The 22,233-nt window shown below is 41.3% G+C and overlaps 2 protein-coding genes across 18 annotated transcripts in view; one reads left to right on the plus strand and one right to left on the minus strand.

Annotated features, from left to right (window-relative positions):
• The first annotated feature begins 51 nt into the window (after positions 1–51).
• WDSUB1 (WD repeat, sterile alpha motif and U-box domain containing 1) lies at positions 52–19,528 on the plus strand. 5 transcript variants are annotated; one of them, XM_038141993.1, is made up of 11 exons: positions 52–1,859; positions 2,480–4,648; positions 7,910–8,094; positions 10,908–11,000; positions 11,733–11,826; positions 12,095–12,128; positions 13,835–13,875; positions 13,967–14,073; positions 15,018–15,197; positions 17,204–17,338; positions 18,590–19,528. In XM_038141993.1, the coding sequence occupies exons 2-11, from the start codon at positions 4,137–4,139 to the stop codon at positions 18,742–18,744; spliced, it is 1,536 nt and encodes a 511-aa protein (XP_037997921.1). In that variant the 5' UTR covers positions 52–1,859; positions 2,480–4,136; the 3' UTR covers positions 18,745–19,528. The 5 variants fall into 5 exon arrangements, with proteins under 5 accessions (XP_037997921.1, XP_037997920.1, XP_037997923.1 ...); XM_038141992.1 differs by lacking the exon at positions 52–1,859 and adding an exon at positions 1,952–2,082; XM_038141995.1 differs by lacking the exon at positions 52–1,859 and adding an exon at positions 1,994–2,082 and having other exon boundaries at positions 4,235–4,648.
• Positions 19,199–22,233, minus strand: part of TANC1 (tetratricopeptide repeat, ankyrin repeat and coiled-coil containing 1) — a 60,047-nt gene continuing 57,012 nt past the window's right edge. For all 13 annotated transcript variants that reach the window (XM_038141970.1, XM_038141969.1, XM_038141967.1 and 10 more), the window contains one exon: positions 19,199–21,739. In XM_038141970.1, coding sequence (XP_037997898.1) covers positions 20,380–21,739 — 1,360 coding nt within the window. In that variant the 3' untranslated portion in view covers positions 19,199–20,379. The remainder of the gene's footprint in view (positions 21,740–22,233) is intronic.

Raw genomic sequence — 22,233 nt, forward strand, 5'->3', positions numbered from 1 at the left:
AAACCACTGTCCATGTAAGGTTCTGTCCCTTTTTTGGCCTGTAGAAAGGCATTAATCATAATCCTTGCTCTGACTGCAGAAAACACAGACATTACCAACAGATACTGTGGAACCACAATATCTGTAGTTCTCTCAAAATAATGTTGGGGTGTTGGTTTTTGCTGTTAAACTAGGTCTGCCATGTTTGAGTCTTAGTGCCTATTTTTAAATTAACGTTTCCATTGCTCTCCCCAGAATATCTTGATCAATAATATTTTCCTTTATTCCAAAGTTCTGTTAGAATAATTTTTATTACTTTGAATAAAAAATCACATTTGGGTGTCAGACAGTCCTGCATGCTAACGTGAACTCCCACACAGACTGCTACGTGCCTTTCCTTTTCATGACCTTTCAGAAGACTTCAGTGAAGAGGTTTGCTGACATGTACCAGAGATGTGAAGATTAATCAATGTTTTGAATTTAAGATGGTAAACTTGTAAGAAGATGTTATAAATATGCTTAGGCAATTGAGAAATCATGAAAATTATTTTTTCTCAGATTCTGTGGTGGTTAATGCTTTGTCTGCAATACTAGAACTGTTAGTTTTCTGAAATATCAGACAGGTCACTAGTTACACTACATACAATATCTATAATACAAGTTGCATTTTTTTCAGTTTGTATCCCAGTTCAGCCTTACAGCTGGGAAGGTGGCAACATCTGCTACTATAGTGATGACAGTGAGACAAGCATCACCTCTAACTTGACATGGCCAGGGTATTAATTTCCTTGCTAACAGCCAGTGTCTTCATTACTCTTGCAGTAAAATAAATTTACAGGAAATACTGTATTTGAATGGCAAGCTTGAGTCGTGCATATGCCCTCATATATCCATAGAAAAGAGCAGGGATTTAACCACTAGAAAAATGTTTGCAATGTTTCCTCTTTGTTCATTTTCTCTGCTGTTGATGTTTGTATGTTTTCTTAAGAGGAAAAATTTTCCAGTGTGCTCTCATCCTTTCTGAACAAAGTGTGCCAGTCTTAGTTTACAGAATTTATTCTGAAACTTTCAAACTTACTATTTTATAAATACTGTAATGGCACTCCAAGGAAGAGTGTTAATGGTGGAGTGGGAGTTCTCTTTTGTCTCTTGTCATCTCTTTGGAAAAAATGGGATTATATAAAAGCTCCTGAAAATCAAAATATGTATCTTTAAAAGGAGGTCGAAAGCCTTCTTTTTAACAGTGGCTGTCACCTAGGATTCAGAACAATGAAAGGCCAGGCTTCAGCCGTGGATCACAGAGTGTGCAATCAAATAAAATGCTGTGAAACAGAGCATGAGATGGTACAGACTAAATACGGAAGGCTGATCATTTACGGAATGGGCACAGTGACTCCGAGAAAGTGACTCTGTCTTCCTCAAAACGTGTAGGTGCCGGCTAAAGCATTTATTATGTATGAGTTGCTGAGCGTGTATGTGAAGGGCGGGAGAGGACGGTGGTGTGAGTTACCTGACGGCTGCTGTGCCCGGGGGAGCGCTCTGTGTGGGAGCTCCCCTTCGCTGTGCTGGAGGAACGCGCCCGCGGCGGGCTGAGGCCCTCCCCGTGCCCATGGACCTCGGCGGCAGAGCGTGGCCCCGCTCTCGGCGGCAGAGCGTGGCCCCGCTCTCGGCGGCAGAGCGTGGCCCCGCTGCCCGCTCGGACGCGGCCGGCCCCTGCCCCGCTCTGACGTGAGGGCGCGGCCGGGATCGCATCCGGCCCCGCCACCATCCCACAGGCGCTGGCACGGCCCGCGCCCACGCAGGCTTCCTGCCAAGGCAGCCACAGCGCCAGCGGCCGCAGTGCGGCCCCGGGCCGGAGCTGGGAGCGCGGAGGGCTGAAGGTCGCACGATCCGCGCCCCCGCTGCTTCGGGGCCGGCACCGGTGGCGGCGGGGAGAGCGGGAAACGCTGCTCCGGCTCCCCCCGCGGCCGGCGCGCAGTGGCGCGGCCCGGGGCGGGGCGGGTTGGCCCGGAGCGCACCATGCCGGGAGGCCGGGGGGGCACAGCGCGTGCGCAGCTCCCTGGGCCGGCCGGGGCCGGAGGCGCCGCGGGCGGAGCGCGAGAGGTGCGGGCGGGTCCCCTCAGGGCCGGCGGGTGCCGCGGCGGGGGGCCGCGGGGCCCCGCGCTGCCGGGGTACGGCCCTGTCTACCCGACACGGGCCCCTGCAGCTCGGGGCGACTCCGCCGACCTTCCGAGCGCATCCCGGCCGCGCCGGCAGCGCGATGGCTTGGGTGGGGCTGGGCTGCGGGAAGGAGCGACAGGGAAGGGGCTGCCTGCCTGTCGAGAACTGCTCTAGCTCTTCCTGTGGGCCGGTGCTGCTGTCTATTATTTGTGTATTATGAGAATAATACGTAATTGCCAGAGATGATGCTGTGGTGCTGAACATCTCTCTGGTGACGAATGCTCCCGCTGCTCCTAGCTCCCTCAGTCGATTTATTGATATTGAAACCTCTTGTTCTTAGGTTTGCTTTCCTGCAGTGAGCTCCTGAAAGTCTCCTGACAGTGAGGTCAAGGTGCCTTTTTCAGCTCATCTTTCCAGATGTTAAGTTTTCCCTGACTCTTCGGTTTCTCGTAGTTGAAGAAAGTATGTTTATTTTTTTTTCTGCAGCTATGTTATTGATACTCCTTCATTTGTTTAATGGCTTTAAAGAGAGTGGTAGTAAAAGTGAGCCTCCTGAAGCTAAAGTAGGTAGTATTCAATGATCTTTAACTAAATCGGTGTGCTGTCTGAAGAGAACAAGTATTTTGCCCTTACATATGCACCTTTGTGTCTGTGTATATGTACATACCTCTGCATATGTGTGCATACATTTATACATATTTACATGTCCACATACATACAAACATGTGTGTATGTATGTTTCTATGTTAAAAAAAAAAAAGTGTGAGTATATATGGTTTTGTTCGCAGATGCCTCAGCACTGAAATTATTCAGAATGAAGCACTTATCTAAAGCAGCAGACTATTATACAAGTTAACTCAATATACATAGTATTACTGTTTTGGTTTTGGGTTTTTTTTTTTTCATTATAAACAGCTTATAAGAGCTGTAGGCACTTCATTTTGGCTCCGTGCATTTATTCTCAGGAAACTTGTCCATGATCTGCAGCATGGGGAGTAACTGGTTGGAATGTACCTCTTTGGGGATTTCCTGGACCTCGGCAGTGCAAATCACTTGTCTGATACAATTTAAACTGGTTCTAGCAGTTTTACATCCTGGGAAAATGCATATGAAGTTCACATTGCCTTTTGTTGTTCTGTGTAGCAGCAAACACAACCTTCTGGACTTTCTGAACCTTCTGGAGAGGTTCCAGTGCTGATCACCCAATTAATATTCACATTTTGACTTAAATGTTTTAGTCAGTCTGCTCAAACTTTGGATTGGCAATGCAAGTATGTGGTATTCCGCTGATGTTTTGCCATCACTGCTGTTGCTGTCTGTGAGAGTAAGCAGAAGGGAGCTCTTGGACAAATTCAAACAAAAAGGAAGAGGATGCAAGTAAGGACAGGTAGACTGGGAGGACTACAGAGAGATCTTTCGAGCAGTCAGGGATTAGGTTGGGAAGGCTACAGTCCTGATGGAATTAAATCCAGCCAGGGATGTCAGGGGCAACAAGAAAAGCCTTAATAGGTATGTTGGTAATAAAAGGAAGATTAGGAGAAATGTGGCCTCCCCCTGGAAGTAAACAGAAGGCCTGGTTACCCAAGATGTGGAGAAGGCTGAGGTACTCAATGGCTTTCTTGTCTCGGTCTTCTCTGGAAAGTGCTCCAGCCACAAAAACGCTGGAGAGGGTCTTTTTACAAGGGCATGCAGTGATAGAAAGGGGGATGGATTTAAACTGAGAATAGGTTTAGATTGGAGATTAGGAAGAAATTCTGCGCTGTGGGGGTAGTGAAGCCCTAGCACAGGGTGCCCAAAGAAGCTGTGGCTGCCCCATCCCTGGAAGCATTCAAGGCCAGGCTGGATGGGGCTTGGAGCAACCTGGGATAGTGGAAGGTGCCCCTGCCTATGGCAGGGGGTGAAACTGCATGGCCTTTAAGGTCCCTTTCAACCCAAACTAGTCTGTGATTTTATGGTTCTCTGCTTAAACAGTGCTAGGGGAAAATCTTACTTTGCAAATGAGTTTTTCTTTTTTTTCCCTTCGGAGTTTGTCTTGCTCAGGTAGCGTGTTTCATTTACGAAACAGGAAAATTAAGTCTGTTAAACTCTTTTTCAGATTTTTGTTTTTTCAAATGGCGACATTAATTCACACTTTAGCAGATCATAGCGACGATGTCAATTGCTGTGCCTTCTCATCATCGTGCTTGGCTACTTGTTCCTTGGACAAAACAATTCGCGTTTATTCTTTGAGCACCTTCGCCGAGCTGCCGTACTCGCCGCTGCAGGGCCACGCGTACGCCGTGCACTGCTGCTGCTTCTCGCCCTCGGGGCTGCTGCTGGCCTCGTGCTCCACGGACGGCACCGCGGCGCTCTGGGACAGCCGCGACGGCCGCCGGCTGGCCGTGCTGCCGCAGCCCGGCGCCAGCCCCGTCCGCGTCTGCCGCTTCTCTCCTCAGGCCGCCTACCTGCTGGCCGGGGCGGCGGATGGCAGCGTGGTTCTGTGGAACGTGCAGTCCACGAAACTGTACCGGTGAGTGCCAGATATTTTTTGACAAATACTTTGTTTCGAGGTGAATGTAGTTCAAGCAGTATGCTGTACTGTATGCGAGATACGCAGGCTTACACCACTGATGGATATCACAACGAAACAGGGATGGGATTCAGATGACCAAAAGATTATCAGTAGGAGAGGGAGAAGTGCTAAGTAGCTTTTTGGTTTTTTTAGTTAAACAATCCTAACTCAAGAAGCTTCAATTTTTATAAGGTTATTGTACATCTAAATCCTGATTTTTTTGAAGTTCATTTCATTGATTTAACATGAGATCAGGATGTATTGCACACTGTATGCATCTGGTTTCTAAACACTGGGTCAGCAACCTGTGGTACATAATACACAGTTAGTGGAGCCTAACTGTACTGTGTGCTTTGCATTGCGTTACGCACAGTAGTATAAATTGTTTAATTACTGGGAGTATGGAGTCCAGGAAAGTCTTAGAAGCTTGCTGGTAGTCCAGCAACCAGAGTTTGGAAACTATGGACCTGTCCTGAAACTGTACATTTTAAGACATAAAGTGACTGAAAGAAGTATTGGTGCTAAATAAGCATGACAGTCAACATTTCACGTAGGTTTCCAAGAAACATTTGAAACAAAGCAGGTGAGCATATTTATTGGTGTTGCATACTTAAAGGCATGAACCTTAGAGCTATTTTCAGGGTTGTCCTCTACATCTTTTTCTTTCAGTGAATTCTTTAGGCCAGTTGTTGTAATCTGTACTTGGGCAAGACATTATTTAGGTTTTAGGGCTTATTATGCAGCAAAATTACTCTCTAAAGTTAGAAAAGTAGTTAAGAATTTGAGCAAACTGATGTTTCACTCAGGATTGAGGGAGCAGCTGTTTTTGAAAGACAGAATGGTTTGATGTTGGTAGTCTCCTGTCAAGCATGTCCCTTGTTTTGTGGCCTCTTTGCCTTCCACAGCGGTGATTTATGTGGAAAACTGTACAGTTGTTCAAAATAATTGATTATAGTTACTTGAAAGTGTGTAAATCTGGAAATTTGTCCATCAATTGTCCAAGATTTTTGCCATCATGTTTTTTGTAATACATAAAGAAACAAATTTTTTGCTAGTTTTATCTTTCAGAAAAATTGGGAAATACAGTCATTAGTGTTCTGAAATCTGGTTTATTTGTTTTGTGACATTACTAGTGAAGAGATTTTTTTTTTTTTTAAAATTCAGAATGCTTGTTGCTGAAGGGAAAAACCCAGAAATGTGAAAACAACATTTCCTACAATTGTATGCTCTTAATACATGCAGTGGTGCACGTTTTAGACCTACATCCTAATTTTCTTCTAGTTGAATGGGGGCTGTGTAATGACTACTTAGAAACTATATTGTTATTACAAGCAGAAATTATTCTGTTTTGGTGTTTTCATTGTAGAGAAATAAGAAAAAACTTGAACATCACGTTCCTGTCCCCTTCAGCCATTAAAAGTTCATTTCAGAGTGTTAACAGGCCAGCAGTAGTCAACTTTATATCTATTTTGGGATGTGTATGTGTGTATGTATTTTAAGCTGATGAATATTTTTATTGTGATTTGTAATTGCAGGTAGGAAAATGCACATGTCCTGTTTTTAATAGTTGAAATCAGTATAACATAGAAATCATCAAAGTTAAGTCAGAGGAAGTTAGTTAACCATCTAATGTCAATCTGTGGTCCTCTGTTTCTTTTGAAACAGTTGATTGTGTTGATGCTGAAAATGAGAAAGCATTTTACTACACTGTTTTGTCACTTGACTAAACATATGGATGGCAACTATAATAAAATTACATAAAATTTGTTCCTTATCTACTCAGCTGTTGTAATTGACAGTTCAGATTGGGAAGTAAGGTGGCTATTTAAATAAGTTCTATGTTGGATGTGAAAAACAGGAAAGCAAGTTGACTTATGTGTATTTCTTACTGGTCTCCATTTCCTGTTCAGTAGTAAGTTACAAAACTGCTATTTAAACTGCCTGCAAATTTTAAATGCATGCACAATGCTATTTATTTTACTGTTGCTTTCAGAGCAGAATCTGCAACTTCTTGTGTGAAAGAAGGAAATTTGTAAAAGCTACACTAAGGAAAAAAGATTGTACATATAAAAATGGGAAGCACTGTAGTGGATTTGATAGTATTCTTAATAAAAGAATTAAGGGAGACAAGGCTTTTTAGAAGGTCATGGGTCTGATTAGTGTGACACTGAGGAAAATTTAATTGACTTGCTTTCTGTGACATCAAGTGTGAAACCTCTGGCAGTAAATAAAATTTCTATCAGTAAGGAGCATTAGCAGCTGTTCTACAGAGTACGATGACAGAGTAAATAGTTCTGACATTTCTTGTCATGTGACTGTTTCTCTTTCTGTGATTTTCTCCCTGCACTTAAAGGCCCAGCTGTGCACGCCTGGCTGGATCTGGTGTCCATTGAAAGGAGTGAGACTCTTTCCATTAACTTTAGATTGTCAGATAATGTAAAGGATGTCAGGTTCACCCCACTTCCTTCCTGAGGGTTGACCACACTTCCATATCTGCTAGAAGTTTTCTTTGAAGATCAGTTTTACAAAGTGCTTTGGCTGACTTAATTAAAATACAGAATTTCTTTTCCACATTGCTTTCTCTTGTGTACAAGTGGTGCAAAATGAATCCTACATCATAAATCACGAAGTATTGTACTCAGCTACAGCTTATCATATGGGCTAGTAGGTGTTCTCTTTTGTCTCTAAAACCAGAAGAATTGTCAGTCTTTTCCCCCCTTGTTTGTGTACATGTGTTAATTATAGTTATAATATATATAATATATAATATAAATATATAATAATATATATAATATAATATATAATTATATATATATTATATATAATATATAAAATATATAATTATAGTTGCATATTTATCTTTGACTTTTAAAATGTGTCCTGCCATAGAATTTTAGCAGTGCATTGTGCCTTTTAAGTGTTAAATCCATGCAAATTGTCTTTAGTTTGAAAATTATTTTATCACTCAGATAAAATTACTGCCTTGGGCCTCCATCTCATGTTTTTCCTCCTGCTGTCAAAGAGCCAGTCTGGTGCCTGCTGCAGAGCTTATTTTGCTCTCTTTTCATAGTTGGTTTGAGTTTCTCTTTGTTCTGTTAGCTAGTTCCAAAGTGCAAACCTCAGAAGACTTTGGCTTATTGCATCAGACTGCATTTGAGAGGTCACTTTGTAGAACTTTACCTACTCTAAATTCAAATCCTGTGTACTCTTGCTTTTCAGATCTGGGAAAGTTAAAGGTGGTTCTTTGATGGCTTGTGCATTTTCTCCCAATGGAAACTTCTTTGTCACTGGATCATCAAGTGGTGATTTAACCATTTGGGATGATAAAATGAGATGCCTGGGTAATGAAAAAGCACATGATCTTGGCGTTACCTGCTGTGATATTTCTTCACATCCAGTATCTGGTTAGTTATTCAGCTCATCAGAGGAGGAACATTTAAAAAAAGAGATATTTATTTCTCCCTAGCTCTTGTTTTCATATTATTTTTGCCATTGGTGTTCAAGATACAAATGACCTTGTGAAGAGCTGATGTTTTGGAATATTCTGAATATTCTTCAGTAGCGGTTGTGGTCAGGTTGGTGGCAAGGAATGTACTAGGTCAACAAACAAGGTGATAACTTTGAGTAGCTAATTACCCCCCTGGCAGACAAGGGTGTTAGGAGATGCAGTGTTTGATTACCATTCCCACTTGACTCTTTCATACTTTGGTTCCCAAGGAGCAGGACTGGATTTAAACAATGCAGAGAGCTGTAAACCTAATAAGCTAAGTGCTTGAACTGTGGAATATGAGCAGATAGGCTGTTTTCCTGCACCTGACTTTGTCATTTAGAGGAATTTGCGGGAATAATGAGCCCAGAATCTCCTGCATTCCACTAAGATGTTCGAAAATCTTGGAGCTGTTTTAGCATTTGATCACATAGTCATTTGCTTCTGATGGAGGTTAAGAAATTGGGAAGGAAACTCTTTGTCAGCTTTAGGGAGTAATGAAGCAACTTGACTTAACAACCTTGTGTGTATACTTTTGTGCTTTCCAGATCTTCATAGATGTATTTAGGCTTTTGTATTCAGAATACACAAGCTGCCCTTTCAAAGGCCCCAAAAGTTATAGCTGAGCGGCCCCTTGCATCTTCAAGTGCTGAACCTGGCAATAAGTACTGCTGTCTGTGTACCACCCTGTCTTAAGGAGGAGGTGCAGAGCGGAAGAAAACAGGAGAGAAGCAGTGGGGAAGAAAGCAGGAGGAGTCTGAGGAAGAAGGATGTGAACATACATTTCAGAACAGAGAATTAGTGATTGACAATACCAAATCAAACAAATATGTGCCCTCTGAAAGGTGTAGGATCTTACTTGGTGAAAATACTACACAAAAAACTCCATAGTGAACTAAGAGTTGCATCTGAGGGCAAAAAATAAGTTGCAGCTGAAACAGATCAGAGCGTAATTTTCACCACTCCATTTCATGTTGAGATTATTCTCTTGGTTTAAAAATTACAGCCTTCTGCCAAGATAAACAGACAACAAAGCAGGTATTTCCTACACTGTGGATTTGTTCTGGCTGACTTATGATAATTCTTGATTTTTTATCTATTTATTATTGAAAGTCAACGTATTTCCTTTTTGTGTGTTGCTGCTTAATCATCAGTGGTTGAACATTCTGGGATTTTTGCCAGATGTAACACATTATGAAATGCATACAAGTAGTGCTTACCCAGTACAATTAGAGATAGTTTTAAATTGAGACTCTCTTTACCTGCCTAATTCTGAGCAAGTTTTGATCCAGAGTGTCTGATAGGTTCTTTGTGCTTTAGGCTGTAACAGGTGGTTCTTCTGCCTTTGGAGTGGATTCAGTCACAGGTGCCTAGGAGCTCATGGGATCTAGAGCAGCTGTGGTGGAGTTTGGTGGAGTTTACCATAAGGAATATAGGTCAGGTAAGGAATAGAGGCAGGCTCCTCAACTTTAGGAAGGCAGACTTCCACATCTTCAGAGAGGTTGTCAGTGGGATCCCCTGGGAGACTGCCCTCAGGGACAAGGGAATGGAGCAGAGTTGGCAGGTCTTTAGGAAAGTCTTCCACTGAGTGCAAGAGTCAGTGGTCCCCAGGAGCCAGAAACTGGGCAAGGAGGGCAGGAGACTTGCATGGCTGAGTCAAGAACTGCTGGTCAAACTAAAAGGCAAGAAGTAAGTGCACAGGCAGCGGGAACAAAGATGTGTAACCTGGGAAAGGTGTAGAGATGAGTTACGATTGTGTGGGGAGGGCATGAGGAAGGCCGAGGTGAAGCTGGAACTGAACCTGTCAAGTGGTGCAATGTTCACAGCCTCTCACCCACCAGCACCCCCAGATGCTTCCTGGCAGCGCTGCTCTCCCCTGTTCCCCCCAGCCTGGATTGTTGTGGGGGCTGCCCCCATCTGGTTGCTGCACCAGCACCTGGGGTTCCCATGGGCCAGTGCTCGAGCTTTTCCCGGTCCCTCTGAGGTAATCCCAGATCCTTGTCCTTCTTGTGGCACCTGCACCACTCAGCTTGGTGTCGTCTGCAAATTTTCTGAGGGTGTGCTTGCTTCCCTCTTGCTGCCTATTAAAAATCATAATGAATATATTAAATAGCACTGTTCCCAATACAGAACCCTGAGGGACACCACCGTCCATTGGGACTCAGAGCCATTCACCTCCACCCACAGGTTGCAACCATCCAACCACTTTCTTATGCATCTAAGAGTTCAGGCATGGAACATGATTCAGAAATGTTCATAGCCACTGAATCCAGAAGGGAAAGCTATAAAACGATTATTGTATTTCACACTTACTGCAGTATTTACTGTTTGGCTGGACTGCAGTCATGAAATGTCAGATTATAAAAGTGAAAAGTTGAATGTGTAGAAGTATGAAAATTCCCTGTCAGATACTCTCAAATGTTGTACATGTGTATGTGGGTAATTTTGAGAATTGCAGAACTGTAGAAAAATAGATATAACCATATCATTTAGATTTAAAGACTCTAAGAGTATAATCAGAGGATTCAAACATTTCCCACCAAGAAAACTTAAAACATGAGCACAGCTCTGGTCTTAATCTACTTATTCAGGAAAGAGTATAATGATACCTATTTCTTACATCCAGACTATTTTAGAACTTCAGCAATGATTTTTATGCTGGTGTAGTTTTCTGATCTGCTGTTATTTTCAATGTTTCTGACTCCCATTTATATATTTTAATTTTATCAGATAGTGAAAATGGATTCAAATACTTCCAGATGGCTTCCTGTGGACAAGATAATCATATCAAACTCTGGCTTATTTTGTTTGCAGATTTCTTAGGTTTGTATAGAAATGTTTTTTGAATATACCAATGTCTTAGGTCTTTTGTGACAATTTAAATCGAAGATCAAATTTATACTACTGGATTCACAGCCAAACTAACCACAAGTTGAAAGTTTTCTTTTAATTATTAGCTGGAGAACAGCTAAGGCATTCAGCACTTTGTGATGCTGCACCATGTAGATTTTATTTAGCAACAATTTATCAACATTTATCAGCATCTATTTATCAACAAGTATTGAAAGTAGATTTAAAAAAAATTCTACGGTGGCCTTTCAACGGGTCGATGGGTTGAAACCTCCTCATCTGCCTGGCCAGGGAGGGAGAGGTTTGTTTTCATGTTTTAGTATATCCTGGGCCTTGAGTAAGAGCTGGAGAAAAGAATTTTGGCTCCTGCAAAAACTACAATGTAGAGACTAAGTAAATCGCCAAAAATATCTTCAGTGGGTACTTTTTTGTAATCTCCTTTATAAAAAGTGTGTAAGGATTAATATTGTGTGTCCAGATACACATTTAATTATCTAAAACCTTGTGAGACATGCTAAGACTACAAAGTGATAAAGTTTGAGATATTTAAAGGGGAAGTTGTCTCTGTGATCTTTTTATCCCCTTTTCTGTGAACACTATGTCACAGAGTCACATCTTTGGGGGAGCTTTGGGCTTCTTAGTGCAGCTTGTGTTATACTTTGTCAAATATAGCCATATGTAATAATTTACTTTTTGTATTTTTAGGTGTCCAGTTAAAATACAAATGCACACTGAGTGGGCACTCTGCCCCAGTTCTGGCTTGTGCATTTTCATGTGATGGACAGATGGTAGTCTCGGGGTAAGCAGCACCTTGTTGAAATGTCAGGATGTCCAGGTTCATGCTTCAGTATTGTAAAACAGAAAGTTCAAAAGAGTTAAAGATTTCTAAATATTTATTATCAATAATTAAGGAATAGTTCTGTGACCTCTAGAGCTGTTGAAGTGTCTTTACAATCAGTCTGTGTCTTGTAGGTGAGTGAGTTTGAAATCTCGGGTTGTTGAAAAAGTTAATGAAACATTTTCCTTTTCCTTCTCTGCATCACTTTCATGTCAATGTGTTTTTTAAGGTCTGTGGACAAGTGCGTCATAATCTATGAGACTGTAAGTATAGCATAATACAGGGTCATTTGTTGGGGTTGTCTTTAAATATAAGCACTGCTTCTGCAGTGTCGTACCAGGGAAAAAATACTAAAGAATACAAATTACACTAAGCCAAAATACCTACTGTGTATTTGGGGGAAGGGTGGGAAGGAGTCTAAGGAAAAATATGTCCTGAGAGTTGATCAGTCTTTCTCACTTTTATTTACATTGTGAGGATTTGTCAATTGATTTCTCTGCTGCAGGGTGTTAATTAATTCCATACTTAGGAGGATTGCAAGATTCATATTGAAGCTGAAGGATTGTTTTCTTATCCTAACTTCAGCTTAGCTTCCAAAGCAAGACTGTAACTTTTGACATAAAATCAGAAATGGTGGACACAGAAATTCTGTAGTTAGTTATATGTAAAGTGCACATAAAATAGAAGCATAATAAATAATTCAAGAAAAATTTTATATTAATTACAATGTCTTAAAAAACCTGTTGTTTAAGTATTTTCTATAATATTGTTGTTATCTCCTTTATGATTCACCTGTATGTGGTATATATACCTTCAGTACTTTATAGTATTAAAAATAATAATTTTGCTGAAAATGAAGGATGAACAAATTTTAAACAACTTCAGCTTGCTCTGCACATACTTGGTGTATTGATACAGTTTTTAAATTACCATTAAAGTTTTTCACCAAAATCACTAATACAATACCTGCAAAGTTTTTGGCCCAATTATTTTAGTAGTTTGAAGTTTAGACAGGTATGTAAGATGTCCTCTAGAGTTCAGGAGCCTCAGAAGATTGGAAGATGAAGGAAACCACAGCCTAAACATTTCTTAATACTGTTCATCAGCTTTTGTGGCCTTAGGTTTTTATCAAATGGGACAATAACTTTTCTAGTTCTGAAATTCTCCTTCGGATATACTCCAAACCTGCCTGGACACCTGCTCTAGGTGGTGCTGCTTCAGCAGGGAGATTGGACTATGTGATCTCCAGAGGTGCCCAGCCATCCTGTGATTCTGTGGGGAAAAGTAGGGACAATAAACCTTTGTGGGAGGGAGAGAGATTTCAACCTATATTAGGGAACTTTAATCATATTGGACGGCTCAAAGTATTGGAGTGCAGATCTATTAGTGATTCAGAATAATTTTGCTCATCATCTTTCCAACCTGTATGTACCTGTCAAAAAAATGCTATTTTTCATAGAAGGGAAAATCTTTCCATAATAAGTTAAAACTGCCAAAATTCAGGAATTTTGTTTTTAGTTAGTATTTAGTGGCCAAATAGAGAATAGGCCAAATAGGTGTGGTTAATTATTGGTCCAATTGAAGGCTTGTGGGTTGACCCCCACAATGACCCTTTTGGTCATTTCTAATCGAAGATTTGTAGAAGAAATGTCTTTATCTACACAGCCAACCAGCCAATGTGGATTTAATTTGGTCAGTGTTTCCAGCACTCTTCTCCCTGCATGTTCCATGCTGGCTGATTGTGCAGGGGAGCAGTGCTCCAGGGAGTCGAACAGGGGCTTAAAGCAGGAAATTCAAGTTGTGTTTCTGACTCAGCTGCTGATCAGCTTTGTCAAGGTTCTGTAACTTCTCTGAAGGTACCTTCTGTCACCTTTCAAGAAGCAATATTCCCTGTTTTGAAAGGAAGCAAACAAGTGAAGAAACACTTTTTTATTCTTTAAGATTTAAAATCACAAAAACTCTTTTACAGAGTACTGGCAATACCCTTCATACTTTGTCTCAGCATACAAGGTAAGAAATCAGCATGATTATTCTGTTTCATTGATAAAAGAAATCCTTTTCTAATGAGTTTTCAGACTTTTTTTTTTTTTGTTGTTTGTAGATATGTTACAACTTGTGCTTTTGCACCACGTAGTCCCTTACTTGCCACAGGCTCAATGGATAAAACTGTGCACATATGGCAGCTTGACCTTAAGCAACCCTGTGCAGGTCAGTGTGTGAAGTATTTGAAATATGTTCTTTTAAATTCAAAACACCCTCTGAGGATGCAAAAATCCCTCATTCTTACCTGCACTTAATGTGTAACATCAGGATTGCGTGCATGCTTTTTATCTTCTAATTAACCTGATTAATGTCCAGAAGAGGTATTCTCTTTTAGTTATTTTGTAAAGAAAAAAATACTAGATGTATCTTAATTTTATTAATTTGCTCTATCTGTTTTTCTGATATTCTGATATTCTGCAATTGCTTATTCTTTGGACAGCATTTAAGAGATGAATGTTATTGCCAGAGTGTTGAAAGACTTCTTGGACACCCATAATTTGTGACGAGTTGAAAATATGCTAATTGCAAGTGTAATTGTCAATTAGAAATGCACCTTACCAGTCGTTATAGGTGAAAAATGAATTGTACAAATTACATTAGTGCCATTAACATAGGATAACTAATGGTACAAATTACACCAGCACCTAAAGTTTGTCAAACAAAGGTACATACTGTCTTTTTGCAAAACACACCAGTAAGTTTGGATTTTGGTGTGCCTTCTAAGGATGTGCAAGATGATTCCAGTGTCTGCTAGCACTTTTCTGGTTGTTTGTTCAATTCAAATTTGACAGTATAGTCAAATTGAAGAAGTATAGGCATCTAAGAGATTAAATTCCTCTAAACTTTGAAAATTGATAGGTAAAAGGTAAACCCAAATTACTGCCCTCCCTCACAAAGCAATGTCTAAGAAACATTTATTTTCTTGAAGCATGTATAGTACTGAGAACACTTAAAAACAGGATCTATTAATGGCATTGTTTCTTTGAACTGAGAGTTTCATTGTTGTTTTCTTTTGGGGGGTTGTGGTGAGGTTTTTTGTGGGGGAGGGGAGTGGTGTTGTTTGTTTTTAATTAGTTTGTTTTGTTTTGTTTTTAAACTCTTTTTCAAAGGAGGTACTTTAGAAAATGAATCCAAGGTGGCTGTTGAGGACTGGTCAGAGGATGATGTTTCAGCCTGGCTCTGTGCACAGGATTTAGCAGACTTTGTTGGACTTTTCAAAATGCATAATATTGATGGCAAGGAACTACTGAATCTTACTAAGGAAAGTCTTGCTAATGAATTAAAAATTGGTAAGAGTATTGAAATCCAAATAGTTTTTAATCTCTGGAGTACTTTGAAATGTTGAAATGAAAGCAAGTTAGGAGTTCCATACATGTATTTTTTTTCCCTGAAATGCCTTTTTTATTTCATTTCCAGGGCTGTTAAAAACCCCCTTATTTTACATTGTCCACAGTATTCCTTTTTTTTTGTGTGTGTGTTTGCTCATACCTGAAGACATACAATGCACTTCTACTAATGATACTTTTAAATAGTCTTACCTGATTTTGTTTCTATTTTCCTTGTTCTATCTTGTATGATTAAGCTATGGAAAAGCAATTTCAGCTTTTCTCTATAATTCATGTTTCTCACTTTGGTAAATAGGGGGGTCTATAGTTTTTCCTATCAGTCTGCAAAGTGCCATGTTTAGAATTGCAGGTGGTCACCAACCTTGAATTGAACAGTGGAATTCCTAAGATGACTTTTGGTAAGGACCAAGCAAAGCTTGCCTGGCTCAGACAATTTCTAATACATCAGGTTCATACACTGTCCTATTGCTTTATTGCAAAACTGTGATTACAATTTAAAAGGAATCAAAAAGAAGCACCATACTAGTAATGATTCCACAGTGGTCCTTATGAAATAAGAAGTTTAAAGATAATGAACTGCACTGGAACTTTCGAAATACAAGTTCTCTATTAATTTTGATGGCCAAATTTAGGTGTAAATTAGGTGCTAATATATTTGTTAAAATGAGGTCAAGTATGACAAAAGGCTGAATGATGTAAAAAACCTGTTAAAAAGTACAGTTGAATATTGTTCATTGTAGGAAGACCGCTCCCTTTCTTTTTGTGTTTGTGTGTGGAATTGGTCCATATTGGATCATATTATCTCTGTGTAACAGCTGGCTTTGTTGAAATCTAGAAATAACAGAAATGCTGGGAATCTGTCAGGAATTGTCATCCATGAAAGACACTTGGCTTCCTCAGTTTATGCAAACGTTTTCCTTAGCATTGAAGTAGCCTAAAACTTTGTTGCAGCAATTGCCAGCTGAGGCTAATCAGATAACACTGACTAGAAAGTCCTGTGAGAATTGAATGTAGTGTGACTTGCTACAAAGAGAGTTCTCTGTGGGGAAAGAAATCAACAGAGATCTAGAAAATATGGCCTCATATATCTGACTTGAAATATTGCTCTCTATCTGCCATAGCTCAAGCATTTACAAAGTAGGAAAATACTATTTGCCTAAAATGGACAACATTTTCTCTGTTACTTAAATTCCTGTTTAACTAAATTTTAGGCGTCTACCACCATACAAATTCTTGACATGAGCGTGTTCTTTCTCTCGATAACCTGTTTTCTTTCCTCTGAGACTGTGATGTAACATCTTGCTAAGATCTTACATCATCTCTAGAAGATCTAAGAAGATCTTACATCAGATCTCTAGAAGTTTTTCACAGTCTTTGCAGTTTGGAGGACATCAGTGTTCTTTAAAAAAAGCACAGGCTCCGGCACCTTTCAGTTGAGCCTTTGTAAGCCCCAGACAGCAGTGCTGTTCGGCAGGTGTAGTGCATCAGAGGTGGGTATGACCTGGCCTGTTGAATGCCAGTGTGAAGGCGAAGGGAAATCCAGTCTGTTGGAGGTGCTGGCAGCACAGCTGTACCTTCCCACTGGCACTGCTTTGTCCCGTGCCAAGGGCCAGCCCTGCAGTGTCCCGTGGCAGGGTGTGGCTGAGGGCACTCGCGCTGTGTCAGTCAGCTGCACGGCCACCAGGCCGCTGCTCTGCCATGGCTCTGCTGCACTTGCACTGCTTTTACTGATTGTTGTCATTACTACCCGAAGTTCCTGTTGCACAGCAGGAGAGAGAACCTGTGGCAGAGCTGAGCGGAGTGGGAGCCAGGGCTGGATGCAGGCTTTTGGTTTCGGGGGTGGTGAGATGGAGCTATGTCTCCTGTAACACAGTGCTGACTATTCCAAGACCTGACCTCTTTGCCTTATCTGTCTGTGCTGTCCACTTCATGTACGAATAATTTTTCAGAGTCTCTAGGCCTGCGCAGCAAAGTTCTCCAGAAAATTGAAGAACTGAGGATGACAATGACCTCAGTTTCTGTTCCTGATGAGTTCCTGTGTCCTATAACAAGAGAGCTTATGAACGATCCTGTCATTGCCACAGGTATGTCTTTATGAGACATGGATTAAAACTAACTACGTGAGGGTAAAGATAGGCCCATTTTTGTGTTCCCACACCTATTTTAGCAGCAGACCTAGAAAGATAAACTATTCTAAATAGCTGTTGCAACAAACCAGAATTAATTAATTTGCTGAATCACAGCTCTGATATGGACAAAAATACTGTATCAAGCAACTTCTTCCTTTTCTTAATGTAACTCCCTTTATGTGCCTTTGTAAATATAATTACAAGCCTAATTACAGTGTTGGCTCAGTAAATGCAAAATAGAATTGTGCATTCAGTGGGGCAAAAAGCAAATAAACAAATCAAACCAGCCCCCCACAAAAAAAACCACAAAAAACCCCAGGCTCATTTCTATGCTTAGCACACTATAGGGCACTTGAAAGGTTGTACAGAATGAGACTCCTTTAAATGCAGCAGCCATTGGAACTGTGATATGCCAGCAGCATAAGATGTTATGTAGTTAAAACATTTTATGAAGAACTATTGTTTTGTAGTTCTGTTCTTGGGGAGAGAGGGAAGGAGGAGCATACAAACATCAGAAGATCAGTATAATTTTTTTGTTGCTCTGTAACAGTAAGTAACTTCATCCAGTTCTGAGGTGTTAGGGCAGACTTCTGAGAATTAAAACGGCCAAAATATGAAGACAGTTGCTAACTGCTGGAGTTATAGGTGATTTATTCAATAAGGAGTAAGGAGACAAGAGGAGGGGCACAGGGCCCGGGCTTGTATTCCACCACAGATATTCCTGGGTGACTGACACTTAGCTGGGGCCTAGTTTTTGTTCTTTGAGGATCAGCTGGTTCAGATACCGACTCTAAGAGCCGAAGTCCTGAGCCTGGGCAGGTGGTGAGGGCTCTGCACAGGCACAGCTCAGGGCTGGGCCAGCCAGGTGGACAAGCCCCCTGTTGAGCAAAGCAGAAGGCTTTAGCTGTGTTAGGCAATTGCTGGTAATGAGCTTTTACTTCACATCATGGATCATTCAAACTGAAAAGAAAGTCTTATCTAACTTGTGCATAATATATTTTGGTGCAGAGATAGATGCATGAACCTAGCCAGAACTGTTTATATCCACAGTAAAGATTTCACATACTGTGTACTTATTCTAGATCTCAACTTTCCTGTTTGGATGTATTTCCTTACTTCCCTTTTACATTAAACAGCTAACATCTGCACAGTGCCACAGTGGCCAAGCCTCTGTAATATGAGCTCTTGTTGATGGTTTCTTTGCAGATGGCTATTCCTATGAAAGGGAAGCAATGGAAAACTGGCTCAGCAATAGACGATCCAGTCCCATGACGAATCTTCCTCTCCACTCTCTTATGCTCACACCAAACAGAACGCTAAAAATGGCCATTAGTCGCTGGCTAGAGACTCAGCAGAAATAGTTAAACCACTTAATTTTGAAGTTGGTTGTTAAAATTAACTTACATTTTATGCAGCTGGAGGAATTAATTGTATCAGAAACAAATGGAAAGAAAAACTTGTGTTTCTCTTCTGTCTGTGGCTGGTTCAACCTTCACTGGTGGAAACTCCCAGAACAACTTTAAGTTCCTGGTAGTTCTACTTTGTGGTATTTCTGTTTGAGAATCAAGTACTCAAACTCAGTTTTTCAAATAAAATTTTCTTGTCATTTTTACTACGTTTATGAGTTTTGAGTCTTCATCTTGCCAAGTCAGTCTTTCAGAAGGTAAGAAACAGCAAAGTACAGGACCTGTATTTCTTTTTCTACTCTAACAAACCAAAATGTGTCTATCTTTCTCTGTTCCCCATTACTGGACACATAGTTGGAAAAGCTGGGAGAGAGTTTCTCCTGTAACCATCAGGGACTGCATCTCATCCCACAGGTATATTAATAATCTTTATTTTGTATGGAAAGAGTACAGTAGCTGTGCAAAAATAGAACTACAGGACAAGACTAATATAGGACTTGTACAAAATATCAAAGAAACAGTAAACAATAAATAAGCTAAAGTGTAACGATACAAACTGCAAAAAGAATGTGTAGAGCTGGGTACAGCTGTTTACAATGTACACAGAACACTGGAATCAAGCATGATGGGAAGAGTATAAAGCTGAGCACTTCAACTGAATTGCACTCATAGGAATGTCACTGCAGCAGTTCAGCTTTAGTATGTTCTTGCCAATAAAAATCCTCATTTCCTTAAAAAACCAACGTCTCAACTTCATCCTGTCATGCAACTGCACATATGCTGTTCCTCAAACTTTCACGTTCACTCCATCCCTTTCTTGGGTTTCCCATAAAAACATTTACTAAGCATTTAGTTGTTGTACCTTGTCACAAATAAACAAGAAATCATTTTGCTTTAAGATAGCACCCAAAGGTGATTAGATACCCTATATAAAGTGCGATTATTGTTAATAGGCCATAATAGTGTGTTCTTCAGTGCAATAACCAATATGGTCAAAGCCTCCCAATACACATGCAAATGTCACTCTTTTATTTAATTTCTTCTATTTACTAAAAATAGTTATATTTACACTTCAAAGCATGGCTGCTTATAGTTTACTCATACACAAATTATTTATGCTTCCTAAATGTACATCATGCAACCCAAATTAGATCCCACTAGAAAAGTGATAAAATAATTTGATTTGAAAAAAATGCATGCATGTATGGATCTGAGTATTCTGCAGCAGATTATCTCCCTTAGCGCTGCTGTGAGACGTCAGCACGTAAGCATATGAGAGGCACGAGTACTACGTGTGAGATGCAAGAGAACCAAAAGCCAAGACTGAAGCCGTCTATGAAAGGAAAGGCTTGTTTAATGGTAACATGTAATGGAAAGGATTTCTCTGCTCGAGCTCCTAGGCCAACCTAATTGAGTCTTTCTACGCTAATTTGTTATTCCAGTTACTGTCACTGCCCTGTGATGGTAGGAACAGTTGGAAGTGGTTGTTTCCCATTAAAGACTGCTCCCTGGGACCCAGCCATGCCGAGGCAGTCAGTGTTTTGTAGATGTTGTGAGCCCAGTCTACCCTGTCAATGTACAGAACAGTATTTATACATTTGATTCAATGAACGATCGCTTTGGTTTTGCCGTGGTGACGTGGCTGTGGTGGCTGTCCTGAGTGCTGTGGGATGGCAGTTTGGCTACAGCTTCGGGGTACAAATGAGAACCTTGGTTGGGTGATCTGCTGTCTGTGCAGTGGGGAGGGATTTGGCACGGGCGCTCCTCACGATCTTTTGCTTGCACGCTGCTCTGGCTGCCATCTCCCGGGGCAGCACCTGTAGAGGATCCCTTAGCTGAGTAGTGTTTAACTGAGAACTGCTCCAAGTTGGAGGGCTGAATGCCTGCAGAAGCAACATTTGTGGATAATCCATCTGCTGCCTGAGAGTGCCAAGTGCGACTAGACTGTGTGTTTTGCTGCTGAAACCTTGCAGTCTTGTCCATGATTCCCATGAACGGGGTATTGCGGGGCCGGTGCTCAGTGCCCTGAGCTTGACTGATGTTGGTCTCCTTGAGCCGAACATCTGGGCCCAGCCCCTTAACACTGCCTGACAAACTGCTGGCTGAAGTGAAGCTGCTTGATGAGCTGGCGAGAACCACACTACTGGATGGAGAGCCAGAAGAGCCACCACTGGGTACAGGGCTTTGCTGCCTTGAGTCACTGAAATTCACTGGAGCAGAGGCTGTTGATGTGTCACCAGGTTTACATTTAGTAGCAAAAGAACGAGAAGAGAGGGTCTCATGATGCTGTGGATGTGAACGCTGGCTGGACACAAACTTCTCATTGTGCAGTTCAGCAGTGGGATCTGTGGAAGTGCTTCCGGATGACAATATGCTTGCCCCATCCACCTGTTGACTTCCACAGTGCCGGAGGGGCAAAGGACTGTGGGGAAGATGCTGCAAAGATGATTGTGGCTTGGTGCTACATTGACTGCTTCCTGGTTTAGATCCAGGCTGGATGGAGCTCAGATGCTGATTTGTTTTTACAATCTGTGCCTGCTTTGTTGGCTGCATAATCAAGCCTGGCTCTCTCAGGTACTTGCTTGTTCTGCTTTGAGGGGACACACACTGAGCTTTCTGAACACCTTCTTGAAGGGTCCTGCTAAATAATGAAGCAGCTGAGGAACACTGCAGCCTTTGTGGAGGAGAAACAGATTCATTGGGGTGTGGCAGGTCATCTTCCCTGTCTTGAAGATTCAAATTATCATTCACACCTGGTACAATTCCTTCCTCCTCATTGTCAGAATTGCTGGTTTGTTCAAGTAGCTGTGGAGACTGATGCTTCTGTTGCTGTGTTCTCTGGAACTGTTTGCACTCCTCTTCCACCCGAGCCAAGAGACGTTTTATCTCCTGGTTGCTGGGGCATATCTGAGTGGCTTCCCGTAGGTCAGAGAGAGCAGCAAGTAGTTTTCTGTTTAGGAAGAAATAAGTAAACAATGAAAATTAGGGCAAATCTGTGTCCCATCATTGCCTGCTACTAATCCATCTCCACCCTTTAAGTGAAATGTCCTGGTTTGTTGCTTCCTGCTGCAGGAGGTGACAAATTAGAACTGGAAATTCTCCACCTCAGGAAATTCTTAACTAGGGTGGAAGTGCAGACCCAACCCTGAATGCTTCTCTAAAGTATCCTGACACTCCATGCAGGCAGGCAGAACTCTCTGCTGGGAACAGCAGGAACTGAAAATTTGTCTCACAAGCTCTTCCACAGTAACCTCCAGAGTAGGGAACCTGCTGAACTCTACTTCATGACCATTTATTGATGTTTAGAAAAGACATGGTGAATCAAAAAGGCACCTCTCTTCCTGTACTTTGGCTACACCACTACAGTTTACTATTCTTTCAACCTAAAGAGATAGTTCCTCCTCTCTCTCTCTCTCTCCTTGTTTTTGTCTTCAACTGCTAATG

This window comes from Motacilla alba, chromosome 7 (genome assembly GCF_015832195.1).
Source record: "Motacilla alba alba isolate MOTALB_02 chromosome 7, Motacilla_alba_V1.0_pri, whole genome shotgun sequence".
In the NCBI taxonomy this organism is placed as follows: Eukaryota; Metazoa; Chordata; class Aves; order Passeriformes; family Motacillidae; genus Motacilla; species Motacilla alba.